Raw genomic sequence first — 19455 nt, forward strand, 5'->3', positions numbered from 1 at the left:
GTGCTGCCGCTAGGTGAATAATTAGAAGAGTAACAAAATGTAGTGAACGGTAAAACTATTGGTTCTACAAAATAAATGAGTTTTTTCCCTTCTGTACTGAGTTTTTTCTGCCTGTTGACAGTATTTTCTGATTTATGGAGTGATAAGAAACCCAAATCCCTTCTGGAAAAGCCTTATCAACAAAATATATCAAGAATTTTGAACCAATGTTCAGATTTCGGTTCAGAAATGTATGCAAATTAATGCATTTATATTTAGATAATGTCTCGTTTGCATTACGAAAACAGGATTTCAGGAAATAAAAACTTTTTAACATTTGTCTTAATGTTTGTCTTAATGTACTGAAAATAATGAACTGTGGAAAATATGCATCTGATGATAAGTATATATTTTTTTGTATTATTATTATTTACCTTATTTACCTGTAGTGTCTTGCCTTAAAATAACACGCTAACTTACACAATTTTGCAAAATCAAGCAGCACAATGACTTGTTTTTGTTCAGCTAACAAATCTGGAAGCAACTGACACCAGAAACCTCACACATTCAAGGTAAAAATGGCCTTGCCAAATACATCTGCAATTACACAAGTGCTGACTAAAACCGAATGGGTTATGTTCACAAAACACATTATGGCCAACTAAACAAACAAACTAATCAGGTGACCATGAATGTTCCTGCATGTTCATGACAACAACACAAACAGCATCACGTCTCATTGAGCTCTTCTCATAACACAACATTTACACAAAGTAAAAACTGACTCGCCAACTAGACGACTACTTTCACGCAGTAATGCCTCAAGTAAACGTTTTATTAATCGATCATCCGCATCTGAAGAAGCATGCAAGTTTCTAAGTGCTTTTAGTTGTTCTCATGAAGCACTGCACAAAGTGTCTCAGTATTGATGGTTATTAGGGAGGCACCGATACAAAACTTCACAAATAATACCGATAACCGATTATCCAGAATAACATCAACCGATAACAACAGTTTAGCTTTCTTAAGGAGAAAGAAATCTCTCCAAACTAATGCTGTAAACATTTCTATAGTCTTATATATTAAAATTAACAACAGAAACCAAACTGTTATATATAAATATTGATATAATGTTCAACTCAACTGCACATAAGGTAGTTCATAAAAAACTTGTGTTCATGCAAGATTTCTTTAAACATACATGTATCATTAACAGTGTTTGTTTAGCTAATTTAGCTAAGAAATTCTGAATACTGAATTGCTTAAACGCAATGTTAAATGACATATTGATCACAAGCTGTTTTATCAACTTGTATCTTTCAACATCTTCTGATGACCATTCATGTTTATTCTGCATTATAACTTGCAATTAAACTATTCTTAAACTAGTTATTAATAATAATAATATTAATAATAATAAGTAATTATTAGCAATTATAGTAAATATTAATAATTATTAAACTATTAAAGTGGAAGAGACTTTGTTTTGATTCTTATCAGAAGTCACAAAGCACTAATATCTTAGCTATTATTGGACGAGAAGCATTTTATAAATAATGTTTTGTGATGGGTAAAATTGTGGACCTGGCAACCCTGACTTAAAGGGACAGTTCACCCAAAAACATCATAATTTACTCATCCTCACATTGTTGAAAACCCATATGAGTTTTTTTCTTTTGCTGACTGCCAAACAAGATAATACCGATTATCTGTTCATACCGATTATCGGCCGATAACCCTATTGTTTTGATCATCCATGTGTTCAGGATGTGATTGGTCAGTAATGCTCTTCTTTCTCACCTGTGGTCGAGGATGTCCTGTGACCAGGCAGGTGAGCTCAAGCGTCTCTCCCTCTCGGATGGTGTAAACCCTTTCAGAGTAACGCTCCTCCTCCACGCTACACGCGTTATCCGAGTGCACGATCCGGACGGTAGGAGGCGCTGTGAAGAGAACAGACAGAGAGCGTCACAATCATGCGTCAAACACATCCTCCCTTCCTCCATCTCATCGCTTTGCACGGAAGCACAGAAGCACGAATCCTCATATTGTTAATCAAATAAACACAGACGTCCTTGAGCGGAATGACTCAGCTGCCTTTGGCTTTGAGCTCTATCAAGTGCACTTCACTCTGTATCACATGACGACTACATATTCACATCTAACAATCTCTAGAGAATCTCTGATCGTGCACACTAGAGTGTGACTCCATGATTTAATGCAGAATACAAGAAAGAGTGATTCATGATCTCCTTCACATGGTTAAAGCTTCTTCATGTGTGTGCACTGATTTGTGGCTGTGCTTCATTTCTGCTCGTGTATCAGCTGCACATCTGTAAAATTACTGTACTGTACTGTACAAGACTATAAAAATTCAGTTAATGGTAAGTTTTCTTACTATACATGAGAAAAAGGGCACTGTTATATATTAAACTTTACATTTTATTCTATAATAAAAATTGTATTATTTTTGAATTTGCATTAAAAAGTGCATTTGTTAAGTTAAATGAATATAAGAAATGTAGCTGAATTAAAGTTTTTTTTTTTTTATTTCAACTAACTTTTTTTATTATTGTGCTTTTCATTTCAGTTACATTTATAATAATCCTTTTTTAAAAACGCTGTTAAATTTACTGGTTTAAAATGTAATTTCCAAACAAAATGAACATTTTAAGCTGAAACTTAAAACATGTTCTGCAAATAAATTTACACTTTACATAATTCTGTTAACCACAGCTGCTTTTCTCTACAAAAGCAACAGGATCGTGTTTCCAGGATTTAGTTTTTCATGCTGAAGAAAGCAGCGTTTGGTTTTGTGTCCTGAAAGTGTCTCTGCATCACAGCCGACACACGTGACATTAAATGTCACACTTTGAACCTCATGGGAAAAGAAGGTCATTAAATAAAATAAAATGTAATTAAATAAACACCACAAGAGCAGAGCGACATCACTGCAAAAACAGGTGGATTAATGCACTACAAATTCAACAGTGTTCAGGTTTTATAAAGTCAAAGAACAGACACGCTGTTGAGCTGTTGAGGCACGACAAGAGCACAAGGAACCCTGAACACCTTTGACCCAACAGACACTTCAGATCATTCATCTTTTACGCCCAAGAGCTTTTTAAGTAACTGCATGTAAACTGATGTCAGAATGAAGTATGGACTGTGTGTGTAGATCAGAGCTGTTCAATAATGCTAAGCGTGAGAGAAGATGCAGGAGGGATCCAATGGACCCAGTAGATCTGTCCTACACTCCCAGCAGCTATCAAGACCATTTTGGATCAAATATAAATAATAAAATAAATAATATATTAAAAAATAAATAAAAACACAGTATCGTAATAATAATAACAATTATAAATAAAAAAGGGGGAAAAAATTACATCCAATATATTCAGCATTAAAATTAAATGAATGCAATTAATTTTTAAAATAAAATTAATATATGAAAAAATTCATTAAAATAACAAATGTAAAAGATTATACAAATATAAAATAAAAACTATTAAAAACATTTAAAATGTAAATTATATTTTATAAAAATAAAACATGTTTAAAATATTATTTATTTTTAAATAAAATAGATACAAATTTATATTGTATATTTTAAATGTATAAAAATAAAAAAACTAATATTTATAAAATAAAACATATAAAAAAAAAAATAAATAAAATAAAATAATCCACACATTCTCCAAACAGCTTGTTCACTGTAGGATGCAGAAATCTATTCCACATGGATCTTTCTTGAGTAATCTCGACAGATATCGAGGTGAATTGCTCCTCTGATCAATCATCCGGCATGATCTGTTTACATACAAATCACACCATACAGAGCGCGTGTGTTTGATGCCACACACATCTTCGAGGACATACTCCTCGAAACGCATTTGATCCGTTTACTTTAAAGTGCAAAAAAGTCATTAGAGCAGAAAGGTGCTGCTTCCCTTTCATGCGTTTAGAGTCTAATTGAGGTTTGATGTTTTTGCACATGCATCAATGCGCTCATTTACATTTCAAGCAGAAACAGGAGGATAATTTATCCAGAAATTCACTGGGAAACACAAACGTGGCAACAGTCAGTCATCCCGAGGGCTTAATGTGTTATTTTTAGAACACATTTGTGTTCGACAAAGCAAAGTCAAGAGAAATTCATTATGTGGATGAGAGGTGCTGTACTCCGGTAGACAACGACACGATTACTGACATTAAAAAAAAACAAAACAACAACAACAACAGCCAACCTGCCAGATCATTAACAACAACAACACAATGATACTATCTGTGACAAATATATGCTGTGCTCAGCAGCTTTACACACAACAGAAACGGAACCAGTGCTGTTGTTGTTAACTAATACTTAAAAGACAACAATTAATATTGGTAAACATTTTGATGAAAAAAACCCATCCATCCTCCAAACTGCTTGACCTATAAAGGGTTGTGTGGATAGATAGATAGATAGATAGATAGATAGATAGATAGATAGATAGATAGATAGATAGATAGATAGATAGATAGATAGATAGATAGATAGATAGATAGATAGATAGATAGATAGATAGATAGATAGATAGATAGATAGATAGATAGATAGATAGATTAAAGTTTAAAAACAAAACTGGACCCAGCAGTGAGCCCTGTGGAACACCCCATTTGATTGTAAAAGGGGAGGATAAATCATCTCCAAATGGCACCAAAAATGTTCTAGCTTACAATTAATATTAAAATAATTTACCATAGCAAAGAAATCTTATGAAGACAAACAAGTTTTGCTTTAGATAACTATGACTGAATCAGAGCAGGAACACGTGTTGACTGAGTGCGTTTCATCTTGTGTCTCATTCACATGGGACACAGATGTTTGCTTTGCTTCTCTGAGCGTTTACACTTCTGATCTTTCTCTCACATGATTAAACTTTAAAAGCCTCATGTTTGTTTAAATATTTACCCTGCAAAAATCTCCAAGAAACCTGATCCAAGAGTCTCAAGTTGTGAGCCAATCCTAAAATGTATTTTGAATCGGGACAAATTCAGATGTTTATTCTGCAGTTTCACAGCGGCACTTTGTGAAAAGGCCTCATAAAATCACCATAAGCAGAAACATTAGCGACTGCAAACTGAGCAGAGATCACAACACGTCAGTCACATCACTAACAAACCAAAGCGAGAGAGAAAACAGCTCAAACGTTAATAACATATGTGAGTCTATATTGTAAATCTGCGCTCACACACAGCACACACCTGTCTCTGCATTTGAATTTCATTTTATTTTATGTATTTTTCATCTTTTTTTCCCCTTTCATTTTATTGCAACTAAATAACTTTATTATTCCTGTGATGGATTTACTGGATTTATTGTATTTGCATTTGATTTATTAATTTGATTTAATTTCATATTTAATTTTTACTGTATATCTCTCTCTCTGTGTGTGTGTGTGTGTGTGTGTGTGTGTATACACTTACTGTTTTCTGTATATATATATATATATATATATATATATATATATATATATATATATAAATTCTTTCTTAGTTTTGCTTATTAAAAGCAAAAATATCTGATTGATTGATTGATTGATTGATTGATGGATTATTTATGTATGTATTTATTTCGTAATAAATCCATAATCCCTGTGATTCTAGGGTATTTACATACTGCCTCTCAGTGGTTTCTGTCCTTGATGAAAATGTTGGTTTGAATCTCACAATAATGAATAAATAGGTTATAGAGGAGATTACAGGAGAATGATGGGAAATATCTATGAAAGTCAGACGCTTCAGACCACGTTCTGTTTGTTTATTCCACAGAAATGAGTAATGTACATGTCCAGAAACAGAAAAAAACTGTATGCATGTACAGGTATGTATAGCTGATCTTCTGTTTCTGTACATTTAAAGCAATACTTTCAATTTGCATTTTAATTATCTGCTGTCTCTTTTAGGAGATTACAATTTTCCCATCTTTTGTTACAGTCCTGCGTTCACTTCGTTCACAGCGATGTTTTCCTCTGGGTGTCGCATTATAAAGACATTAAATGTGTTGCTATCGGACGGTCGAACGCACAACTTTAGATGCTTTGTCAATTCTTTGATTCTCACAGGATTCGGACGAGACTGAAATCACAAACTACACAATAAACAGAGCTCAGGAGAAATAACAGATCTCCTATTACAGACTCTGCTTAATAAAACAACTTCCATTTACTTATGGATTTATTTATTTTTTTGTTTCATTATTTTATTTTATTTTATTTTATTTATTTAATCTTATTTATTTATTTATTAAATCAGCTGTCTAAAATGAAAATATTTATTAAAAAAAGACTTTCATTTGTTTTTGGGTGGTTGCCATTTAAGCATTTATTTTATTTTATGTTATTTTTAATTTTATATTTAAACATTTTATTTTAGATCTGTTTGTCTGGACACAGAAGAATAACAGATCTCCTATTATAGACTTTGATTTATAAAAATACTTTTAATTCTTTATGGCTGGTTTGGATTTTTAGCATTTATTTTATACACTATTTTTTCATTATTTTATTTTATTTTATTTCTCCTTTGTCTGAAAGCAGAAGATCAACACATCTCATATTATAGACTTTGATTTATAAAAGACGTTCAGTTGTTTACGGCTGGTTGACATTTAGGCAGGAACACGGAGGGAAAGTAAAGAGAACAAGACGTGGACATGGTATTGTTTTGTTGCACGCAGCTCCAGTTACTCAGAAAAGGTCACTGGTAATTGAATTTTTGGATTTTCAAATGAATTTATCTCTCAGCATATATTAGGCTGTGACCTATAGATGAAGAATATTCATCTGCGCTCACTGAACGCCAGCAAACATGCAGAATTAAAATACAGCTTATTGAATCCTAACTGATTCCCAGCCAGAAACAGATCAACGAGTCAGAGACTGTTTTAAAATCTGCCTCATAGAAATAGTAAAGTACATTTTATTTAAGGAAATGAATACGTTATGAACTGATTTATTCATCAAGGATTCATAAAATGTATCAAAAGTGACAGTAAAGATTTTTATAATGTTACAAAGATTTCTATTTCGAATAAATGCTGTCCTTTTGAACTTTCTATTCATCTGTGAATCCTGAAAATAATGAAACGACACATAAAGTGAAGCATCTTGGTGTTTTGTTTTGGATCAGGCCTGTTCTAAGGTTGTAGATCATTGACCGGTCATCACAGCGTCAGTCGCTGGACCGGATGATAAGAATGGCACTCAGTCAGTCAGACAGAGACAGAGACGTTTGTCTTCAGCGGAAACACGTTCTCTTCCCAGTCTGAATCCAGCTCTCCAGCACTTCATTATTTCGCTGGATGCTAACAGACCAGAGAGTTATGAGCTCAGATCGGCCAGTACAGCTCTTATCCGTATCTGCAGATGCACAGAAAGCATAAACCCACACAAACCAGCACAAACCAAAAATAAACGCACAAAAACTAGCATAAAACATCACAACACACACATAAACCACAAAACACACATAAACTCACACAAACACAACACACATGTAAACCAACACAAACCAGAATAAAACATAAAAAAGTGAAAGTGACGTGACATACAGCCAAGTGTTGTGACCCATACTCTGAATGTGTGCAGTGCATCTAACCCAACCTCAGTCGTGTTATTGATTGTGGACAGAGTGCTGTACATTCACTTCTCCCACCTACAATTCCTGCCGGCCCAAGACTCGAACTCACAACCTTTCCAACTCTGTAACAACTAGGCCACGACTTCCCCATAAACCTACACAAACCAGCATAAACCAGCACAACACCCACACAAACCCACATAAACCAGCAAAAACCAGCACAACACCCACACAAACCCACATAAACCAGCAAAAACCAGCACAACACCCACATAAACTCACATGAACCTGCAAAACACATGCATAAACTCACACAAACCAGCATAAAACAGAACAACACCCACATAAACCAGCAAAACACGTGCATAAACCCACACAAACCAGCACAAACCAGAACAAAACCCACATAAACCAAAATAAACCAGCAAAACACATGCAGAAACCAACACAAACCCACATAAACCAGCATAAACCAGCAAAACACATGCATAAACCCACACAAACCAGCATAAACCAGCACAACACCCACATAAACCCACATAAACCAGCAAAACACATGCATAAACCCACACAAACCCACATAAACCAGCATAAACCAGCAAAACACATGCATAAACCCACACAAACCAGCATAAACCAGCACAACACCCACATAAACCCACATAAACCAGCAAAACACATGCAGAAACCAACACAAACCCACATAAACCAGCATAAACCAGCAAAACACATGCATAAACCCACACAAACCAGCATAAACCAGCACAACACCCACATAAACCCACATAAACCAGCAAAACACATGCATAAACCCACACAAACCCACATAAACCAGCATAAACCAGCAAAACACATGCATAAACCCACACAAACCAGCACAAACCAGCACAACACCCACATAAACCCACATAAACCAGCAAAACACATGCACAAACCCTCATAACTGTAACTGTCTGGTTCAGCTCAGCTTCTAAATCTGACCTCAGAAGACTACAGAGGGTAGTCCGGACTGCTGAGAGAATCATCGGTTCAACCCTCCCATCTATTCAAGAACTGTACTCATCCAGAGTGAGCAGAAGGGCTGTCAAAATCACTCTGGACCCCTCACATCCAGCACACTCCCTCTCTGAACTGTTGCCATCTGGTCGACGCTACAGAGCACTGAGCACTAGAACGACCAGACACAGGACCAGTTTCTTCCCTCAGGCAATCCATCTTATGAACAGCTGATAATAATGGCGAACACACTACACTTTATATTTATATACACATACACTTATTTATCTAACACACATACTTAGCGTACACTTACATTTTTTGCACATAATATACCTGTACATACATAACTGCTTTTTGTACCATACCTGCCTACAATTGTCATACTTATTACTGACTCGTTTAGCTCCCTAACAAACCAACATCCAGCCTCCTGAGCAGCAACACTTCCTCAGGGAATATATTCTCCCATCAGCCTCAGCCATCTATCCTGGAATAATCCAGTTAGTCCACAGCTCCTCCAAGAAGACAGAGAGATACAGGAGAGTGAATCCCAAACGGCTGTAAATCAGAGCCAGACGGAGGACAGTCAAACATCGCTGAAAAAACCACCAACTGTGCAAATGAGAGGCGCATAATAATTAATAATGAACTTTTTACTGTGTTGGAATTTCTTGAACTATCAGTCATCAAAGCTTGGTGAATATTTCAAACTCAACCCACTAAAACTCCCTCAAATCAGGTTTTCAATCCAGTTTAAATCTTTTTTTTCATGTAACAATGTGGCTATATCTAACTAACTATTTTTTTTATTAGTCTTCCCATTAACAGCATTTTACTGTTCATTCAGACTCTTTAAGCGATATCCCATCATCCTCTCTGGCCCTCGGAGCACAACAGCAGCTCGTCTTCATCAGCTAAAGCCCTAAAAGTCAGGATTAATCACAAGAGGTCTTCAAACTGATGAAGACTGATCAGAAGGAACAGATTAAAGCACATGATGCACTAGAGCAGCAGATAAACCGGCTGCAGCTCTTCAGCGTTTGTTTAGGACAGAGATGCTACGAAACGAGCCAAGAGCACCATGGGAAAGGTGCGACTGCATAATTACATCTATGGAGGAGTAATTACATTCTCGCAAATGTGTGTAATTGCTCTGGGACGATCAGGTTTGAGCATAATAACCGCTGGAGGACACACAGCTAATGAAACACCTCAGACCTCCTTCATTCACACATCTGATGGTCAAAACCAAACGTGTCTGAAGCCGGTCTGAGATATTAAAAATCCAGCAAACCATTGATTAATGAATGAAATCAACTGAAGAAAATAAGTCCTCCATCTGAACTGAACTGAGGAAACGTACAGCATGCACAATTGCAATTTAAATCTGAATGCAAGTAGAATTAATGTGAGTTGAAATGCAAATAACAGTCATTTTTAGTTAGAAATATGAATTGTTATCTTGCATATAAATAAAAACGACTATAAACAATATTATTTTAAATTAATAAACTGACACCAAAATGAGATGTGTTGAGTTATTTAGTAATTTTCCTACCATAAATATATAAAATCTTCATGTTTGATTAGTAATATGCATCACTAAGAACTTCATTTGAACAACTCTAAAGATGATTTTCTCAATATTTAGATTTTTTTGCTCCCTCAGATTCCAGATTTTCACATAGTTGCATCTCAGACAAATATTGTATTATCTTTGTTCAACGTCAGATCATTTTTATCTTAAGTCAATTTACTTGTACAGCAAATGTTTCATGATTCAAGAACTTGCAGATATTTACAATAGAAAATAAGACAGAAGCACTAAGTAAGAGAATCATTCAACAAGCTTAGTAAACAGTATTACTGGAAGAAAAGAAAAGATTTGAGAGTGATTTCAGAAAACAGAAGCTGTGTGAGCGCAGGTGAAGCGTGTGTTTGTCAGGATGATTCAGTGCTGGACGTGATTCTCTCTGGACTCACTGCAGGTCGATGTATCAAAACCTCTCGGGTGATTTATTACTGTACATCTGACTTTAAATTACATCTGTAGATCCCTGTCGGCGTGAACAGAGCGCTAATGCTTCTTCTGCGTCCGAACCGAGAGAACTTCAGCTGAAATCAGCAGCCATAGACTGTACATCATCTGTCACTACAGTGAAAACTACACCGAGAGCCTTTCAGAGTCCATACACCTGCCTTTACTGTGTTTTTCTTTGTTGAACGAGTTTGGAACAGAATGCATAACTCGTGGAACGTTAGATGATGTTTGCAAAATAAGGCAACTTTGTTCCATTTAAAGTATAGTGAGAATATTTAAACTTCTACACTGTGAAATATGATTTTTCTAAGATGTTAATGCAGGTTACTGCTATATGTTTTACCAAAAAAAAAAAAAATCTTTAAATTAATGTTTCATTCAATGTGTTACTTGCCATTGCTTTGTCATTATTTGTTACATTTAGCCTGTGTTACAAAATGTTACATTAATATCCTTTAACAGTTTTCCATCAGAGTTCACTAAAACTGAAAGTTTTTGTGCCTGCGGTCATACATCCACATTTTAATTTACATTAACTTTAAGTAATAAAATCAATTTAAACGGAAAGAAATGTGAATGAGATCTATACAGAAAAAACTCACAAATTTACTAAAACTTTAACAATTTAAACTGAAAACTGACAGATCAAATGCTATAATCAGTGATGGTGACTAACACATATTCTGTCCCTGTGAGAGAAGAGTAGCTTCAGGACACTTCACTACTCTTAATAACAGTTTTAATTATGAGTTTAATCAGTGCTGACACAAACCAAACAGCCACTAACGATTCCCAGTGATCCTCCGTTATCTGAGGATTTGGCAACAATTATTCATACGAATGAGCGTAACGCTTTGTGACGCCGAACACTGGGAATGTTGAAGGTTAAACGCAGGCCAAACACTTCATGCCTCTCTAATTAGAGCTCTTTGCATGCTTCTGTGAAACTCTTATTAACACGATCGTTCAATAATCATCTATCAGATCGTATGACCAACTTCAGGGCAACTATCCTAAATCAAGCAATTAATCAATAATTATCTGTCACTCACATTTTTGAAGATAGACTTGAATGTGCATGATACAAACCTAAATTTTTATAATTCATGACTGAAAACATTTGGTAACCTGATATTGATGTTGTCACGATCATTAGATGGAGTGCCCATGAACTTCAGTAGAGGGCACTCCACTCAGGACCATTCCACCCATCAACCACCAGATGTCACTTCGACACTAGAACCTCTCATACTGTTGCACCACACCCAAACTACATCTCCCATGAGACACTGCATCACAATCACCTTGCCACACCTGCACCTCATTTATCAGCCAATTTCCTTGCCACACCTGCACCTCATTTACACACACATAAAAGCAGCACAATCACGCTCACTCACTGCCAAGTCTTGTTTAGCCTGTCTAGCATTTCCGAGAGTTTTCCCTTGTGTTTGTTCTTCCCGTGTCTGATCTTGGATTGTGTATTTCGACTCTGATTCTCTGCTGCCTGCCCCGATCTCTGCTTGGTTCTGTTTTTGATTCTGGTTACCCCTAACATACCTGACGCCGTTCCTGATTTCTGCCTGTCTGACCATTCTTTGAATAAAGTTCTGCACATGGATCCGAATGCCTCTGACTCCTCGTTACAGATGTACCTTTTACGTGGTAATGCAATGTCTGATTTTAAAATGGGTTTTAAAGGATGTATTTTGAGATTTTAAGTTTTCAGTCTATATATAATTTCTGATGATTTCTAAATTGTGACAGAGAAAAAGGCAACGAAGAAGTCTTTTTTTTAAAAAAACAAAGGTCAAAACTCCTGTTATAATGTAGATTTTTGAGGGTGCACTCTTGTCATGAATTAATCTATTACTTTTCCTGCATAATTTTTAACAAAAAAACATTGGTAAAATATATATTCGCGAGTCTTAGACCTTTCCAACGATATATAGTTTGTCATTTATTTGATTAGATTTAATTGTAATATAGTGAAGTAAATTTAGGCGTTCCATATTCGGGACGGGGTGACAGTTAAGGGGTTAATAAATAAATAAATATTAACTATATTAAATACAAATATAAAAAGTAATGCAATGTTACATAAAACATTTTATTACAAACTTAATTTAATTTAAGCAATAAGATAGTATCATGATTTCTGAAGATCATGTGACACTGAAGACTGGAGGAATGATGCTGAAAATACAGTTTTGAAGAATAAGTCTTTCTACAGTACCTGCCATTACATTGTAATAATGTTTGAAATTTACTAGCAAGTGAAGAAAGTAAATCTTAAATCCAGTTTATCTCTTATAACGCTGATCCAGATGGGGCAGATGTTTTCTTCACCTTGTGGTGATGATGTCACTGAGGTCATGTGACCTCTAACATCTGTAATCCACAGTCCCGAAGGAGTGCGACCAGTGAACCTTCCCCTCGTGAAGTCATTAGTGTGTTTTACGAGTGAGGTCATTTGTCTGTGGGTTTACAGTATGTGATTAAATCCAGCGGCGAGTCCTTGTGTGCGCTGGTGACATCCTCAGAGACACACTTCATGTGTTTGCGTCTCAAATGTCACGCGTGTAAATGTGTCAGAAAGACTATTTGACTGTTTCTGCAGTTTAAAGCTGTTATGAAGCATGAAGAGATCCTGAAATCACTTTGGATTGGTCGTGAAGATCTGATGTTGTTTGGCTGAGGAGAAGTGCTTATTATTAATTGTGAGATATTTATTTATTTATTTACAGTTTATGTTGAATAATTTTATTTTGTTTAGGGGAAAGAGTATACCGGATTATGTCAAACACTTTACAAATTAGCAAGTGATTTTGGATGAAGTCACCATCCTAAACACTGAATGTTAAGCAGTATATAGTTATCAACTGCAATGATGTATCTGAATTTTTTCATAGAATAATTTACATTCAAAAGACTGGTGTCACTGAGATATTTTATGTTTCTGAAATAAGTCTATTTTTCTCAATAAGGCTGCATTTATTTGATAAAAAATACGGTACAAATTGTGAAATAATTTTGTAATGTAAAAAAGCTGTTTTCTATTTGAATCAGTGGCGTAGCCACGGGTGTGCCAGGGTGTGCCTGTGCCACCCACAGGGCAGCTGACACACCTAAAAATAGATGCAGAATTATTTTTTATAGTCTCAATAAAAAATGTTTACTAAACTTGGGCTATTGTTGTTTACTTAGAATATATATATATTTTTTGTTCAAAACTCGGTTGATTCAGATCGGCACTTCGGAGTCTGTTCGCGACTCGGTTGATTCAGATCGGGACTTCGGAGCATGTTCGCGACTCGGTTGATTCAGATCGGCACTTCGGAGCCTGTTCGCGACTCGGTTGATTCAGATCGGGACTTCGGAGCCTGTTCGCCACTCGGTTGATTCAGATCGGCACTTCGGAGCCTGTTCGCGACTCGGTTGATTCAGATCGGGACTTCAGAGCCTGTTCGCGACTCGGTTGATTCAGATCGGCACTTCGGAGCCTGTTCGCGACTCGGTTGATTCAGATCGGCACTTCGGAGTCTGTTCGCGACTCGGTTGATTCAGATCGGCACTTCGGAGCCTGTTCGCGACTCGGTTGATTCAGATCGGCACTTCGGAGTCTGTTCGCGACTCGGTTGATTCAGATCGGGACTTCGGAGCCTGTTCGCGACTCGGTTGATTCAGATCGGGACTTCGGAGCCTGTTCGCCACTCGGTTGATTCAGATCGGCACTTCGGAGCATGTTTGAGATTTTTTTAAATTCAGATCTGGACATCAAAGCAGGAAGTGTTTGTCAAACAGTTAATTGGTGATAAATGAATATTTGGACTTGAGGCTTTTTTTTTTTTACCTGTCGATTTAGGATGTACATGGACCCACACACAAAGGTGGACACACTCTAGAGGGGTGTGCCTGGTAGGGTGACCACCCGTCCCGCGTAGCGCGTGCGCGCACAGCGTTTGAAGCCCAATACATCAATACATGCGTCCCACAAATTGAGACTGTGTCACGCATAATCAATGCTTGCTCAAAAAAAGTTGGTCGCTATATCTGGAGTCACCAACCCGTCGATCGCGGTCGACAAGTCGATCTTGGAAGCATTTTAAGTAGATCGCAAAGATTTTTCAAAATCTGAGAAAAAAAGGTGCGAGCCTCCTGTGCGAGTTGGGAGGTGCGAGCCTCCGCTGAATGCGCGCGCACCTCCAGAAACAGAAGAGACAGTTATACTTGACACAACTGTTTTAGACTGAAAACCAGACCATACAACTGATTTAGACGCGGGTGCCGGCGTGATGAGATGTACTAATATCCGTCTGCTCGGGCATGATTGTTTTAGGCCTGTAAGTGATTGATTATTGAGGTAATAGGGATGGCACGGTTCGCTGAAAAAACCCCAAACCATTCGGTTCACCACACACAAATCTGACAAAGCATCTGTAATATCATCTGTAATATGGCCTGCTATAAATGGCTTCCCAGACATTACAAAAACATGAGAAAAAGAAAAAAAAACCCTGGACAAATCATTCACTCTTGTTCAACACGAATGCTGTATATGAGCAGTAATTTATTCCGTCATCATCTGGGTGCTGATATCTGTGTTTAAACTAAACTCATTTAAGCTTTGTCAGTTTAAACATTTAAGAGCCAGAGGCAGCGAGTTCACGCGCGCAGATTTGTGCATGCGCTCATCCGACGCGCGCAAACCTGCGCCTAGGCACGCGCGCAAATATAAGATCTATATTGAGCAACTACAATTCATTTTAATCCTATAATTATATATTATAATTAATTTAAAGTGAATAAATTGTAATGAAAAATAAACAAAATGAAATAGCTAAAGTTCAAAATTATCGTATTTGGAATAAAATTATTACATTTAACAATTAACTACATTTTGACACGACCTGCAAATGAACACTAGGAGTATGGTTGGACGGAAGCAGTGTGACAAAAATACTATCCCATAATTTTGCACAGTAATCTGACAATAAATGTGGCACACCCAGATTTTCATATGCACACCCAGAGTCTCTTTTCTGGCTACACCACTGATTTTAATCAATCTAAAGCATTGATTCTGATTGGCTGTCAGAGTTTGCATCATTCTTTATGTGATTTTAATGATATCGTTCTTCTTGGTGTGCACTCTGCTATTCTTCTGTATTTAGGACGGTTTTTAAAACTAAAGCTATCGTTATCATGTTCTTAAAGGGACAGTACACCCCAAAATGAATTCTGTCATCGTTGACTCATCCTCATGTCGATCTAAACCAGCATGAGATTCTTTCTTCTGTTGAATGTGAAGATATTTTGCACAATGTTGATAACTGAACCGTTGCTGGTGCTTTCTGACTTCTATGAAAACTATGTATTATGGAAGTCAAAGGGGACCAGCAATTGTTTGGTTTTCTCAAAATGTTAAATATCCCTTCAAATGTTGAAAAGAGCAGTAAACTGATGCCTGAGAGCACTTTAAGATGCTTTAGGTGAGAGTGTGTGCCCAATGCATAAATGTAGATTAATACTTGCATAGTGCCAAACGACTGTTATAATGGACTTCATCCAGTAAATGAAACACTGTTTGGAACTTAATCTATGGTTAAAATAATTTGCATTTATGCATAAACTGGGAATTGAGCGTGCAACTCTGGAATTCCTTGTGTCATGTATATCAGGCATTACTGGATTATATGTTATTGTTATTTGATGTACTTTTTTAAAACAAAATAAAATTGCTTCACATTGCATCGTAGTGTATTGTTTAATATCGTATCGTATTGAATGCATTCTGCGATGCAGAAACTGTGGCCAGTAAATTTTGTCAATTAATTTTCCATCAGGAAGTTATTCATTTTGGAGTCTTTTAATTAACCATTATCCATTAATGATATTTAGTGATAATACTGCATAATATTTAAAGGCTTTATTATTATTATTATTTTAAATAAAACTAAATCGGGTCTTCAGGCAATAAAATCACGTTGTATTTATAAAGCACTTTTCTAAACGAATCAAAGCAGTTGAAGCAGTTTTCATGCTAAAAAAATAACCAATGAAATGAGACCTAAAAGTAATTTATAGCAATAAATGTTTGTTTAAATAAATAAATAAGTAAATAATCAATCTGAATTGTTATCAAAGCTACATTGCTACACTGGGACAAATGGGACGCTGGTTGAGTTAAATGCAGTTCTGTCTTTAGCGACGCATTGAAAACGTGTTTTTTTCATCATTCTGGAATCTCTGTGATTTATAACACAGACACAGTACGTGCACTCGATATCAGACGAGCGAAAGGCACCTTGGGGATTTTTATGATCCACAACGAGACTCATTCTAGTCGTATGCAAGTGTCAGTGCATATTAATAATGGCCTCGGTCCAATGCAGACGGCAGAACGCTTCACACCAACATCAGTTCATCTTCTTCCTCTGTCAGTCTCAAGCATAAGGAGCAAACCGAGCTTCACGCTCCAGAGAAAGACGTTTGTAGAGATACCTGAGTGACTAAAGCAGGCAGGACTGATTTGAGAGAAACGTTTTTTTAACTATCTGTACTTGAGAAAGAGCACTGTGTAAGTCACTCAGGCTTGTTTTCACACATTGTGTGTCTGCTACAATGCATTCTGGCAGATTTTATAAAGATAAACAAGTGGAAGAAGTCTGTGAGTGCAGGAAGACGAAGCACACTCGCATTCAGGATGCAATCAATATTTGTCCTCATGCTTTCTTCCTGTTCTGTTCTAAGTTACAGCATTCGTAACATCAAAGAAAGCATTTAAGAGCTAATCATATTCACAATTAGTGAAACAGCCAAAAGCAAATTTTTAAAATTCAAAAAAAAAAAAAAAAAAAAAAAAAAAGTCAAAAAAGTAAATAAAAAAAGCAAAAAAAATTTAAAAAATTTTTTAAAAAAAATTGTAAGAAATGCAAAAAATGTACTTATTATTAGATTAGATTATATAATAATTTTAAAATGCTTACAGTCAGATTACAGTTACTGTTTTATGGATTACATGATTATATATTATTCACACAAAGGGAGTAAATTATTCAGAATGTATTGATTCATCCCAGTTCCTATGTTTTTTTTTTTCTCTCTTCTTTCTGGATGGGACTAATAATTATGCAATTATGTTACTTATATTACTAATTATTAAAACTGGACAAATGTTTTAATGAATTGTAATCCATTTTAATTTGACATTGTTAGGATTTCATGTATTGCTGGCTTTTAATCGGCACCCTTCAGTTGTTTTGATCAAACCCTGCAGTAAAGTTATGTTTCTTGCATTTTATGATAAAGAATTTGTATCATTTATCATTATTTTTATTAATCCCAAATTTATATGATAAATACAGGAATCTAAAAGTAATCCAAAAGTACTCAGACTACATTACCTGATATTTGTAATCCAGATTATTTTACTAACTACATTTTTTTAATCTGAAAGTGGACCGGATTGATTTATGTTATTTACAGTCAAGGTTGACAGTTTTTCTTATTTTCCAGTTATAATATCTATAAATCCACCTGAGAAGCAGCGTTAAGTCATTAGTTTACTGTTTTCACACATAGTCTGTGTATTTTGGCAGGTTTTTGTGCACAGGATGAAAACACACACTCAAGATGTATTCAAGAGTGCAGTCAATACAGTGCTGTTTGCCAAGTTTGTGTTTCAGAGATGTTGGGTCTGTTGTGTTATAGTACACTTTTATTATTCTGTATTATAATCACTGCATGCACGAGTGGCTTGTCTTATTGAAACCCTTTTATGAACCTGCAGAAACTGCTCAACTGTATTCGTCTATGTTTTCTATCACTGAAATTACACTTTGCATTCAGAAATAAGATACAGTATAGATGTTGAATATAAAAATGTGTGTGTGTGTGTGGGTGTGGGTGTTTGGCTCTTGGCACGTTCTACTTTGGCAAAGTGTTTTTGACTCTACACACACACACACACACACACACACACACAGATGCAGCCGCTGCCAAAGAAGCTCCCAGAAGTCTGTGTTGCTCAAGCTCAGTGTAATTAAGGCCTTTTTGCCTTTTAATTTTTCATTTAATGCATAACACTTAAAACACAACACTAAGATAAATGAGTGAAGTTCTGTTCGAAGTTTTATCTGTAACCGTAATCCATCTTCATCAATGCTTTTGAAGCAAATATAAATTCATACATTCATAATAAACACACACACACACAAATGCAAATGCTCACTACGCACCTAAACGTTTCAGTTACAGTAAAACAAGACAAAGACGTCTGAGGCATCAACACATTTGATGTCGTTGCACAACACATTAATGCCATATAGTCTTTCTACTGTACATACTCAAATCTAAGTGCTTTCCATCAGCAGCCAAGTAGATACTTACAGTATGCATTATACGAGTGGATCACAATCACGACACGCTTCACGCTTCGATCAGAGGTGTTTCTCAATGAGACGAGAGCAAGCACACGCTTCCATCACGCCTGCAGCGCAACATGAGGATGTTTGTGTGGGAGGAACGACCTCCATCACAGCCTCCACAACATCCATACGGACATCCAGCAACACAAACGACACGCAAATGACACAAAGAACACGCAAACAAACAACACACAAAATGCAAGAATGATAATAATGTACACACAACATACAAACGACTGACACTCATAACATGCAAACAAGACAAAATACACACAAATGACATACAAAGAATGTGCAAACAACACGCGAAACATCATGCAAATAAGGCACGGACAAATAACACTCAAATAATGCACATGCAATCGACATGCATAACGACAGGCAAAC

General features: G+C 36.1%; 1 protein-coding gene across 2 annotated transcripts in view; it reads right to left on the reverse strand.

The window, feature by feature from the left end:
• LOC127984000 (MAM domain-containing glycosylphosphatidylinositol anchor protein 2-like) overlaps positions 1-19455 on the reverse strand; it is an 82870-nt gene that overhangs the window by 53611 nt on the left and 9804 nt on the right. For both annotated transcript variants that reach the window (XM_052586449.1, XM_052586448.1), the window contains exon 2: positions 1780-1919. In XM_052586449.1, the coding sequence (XP_052442409.1) occupies positions 1780-1919 (140 nt within the window). The remainder of the gene's footprint in view (positions 1-1779; positions 1920-19455) is intronic.

The sequence above is a fragment of the Carassius gibelio genome, chromosome B20 (assembly GCF_023724105.1).
Source record: "Carassius gibelio isolate Cgi1373 ecotype wild population from Czech Republic chromosome B20, carGib1.2-hapl.c, whole genome shotgun sequence".
NCBI lineage: Eukaryota > Metazoa > Chordata > Actinopteri > Cypriniformes > Cyprinidae > Carassius > Carassius gibelio.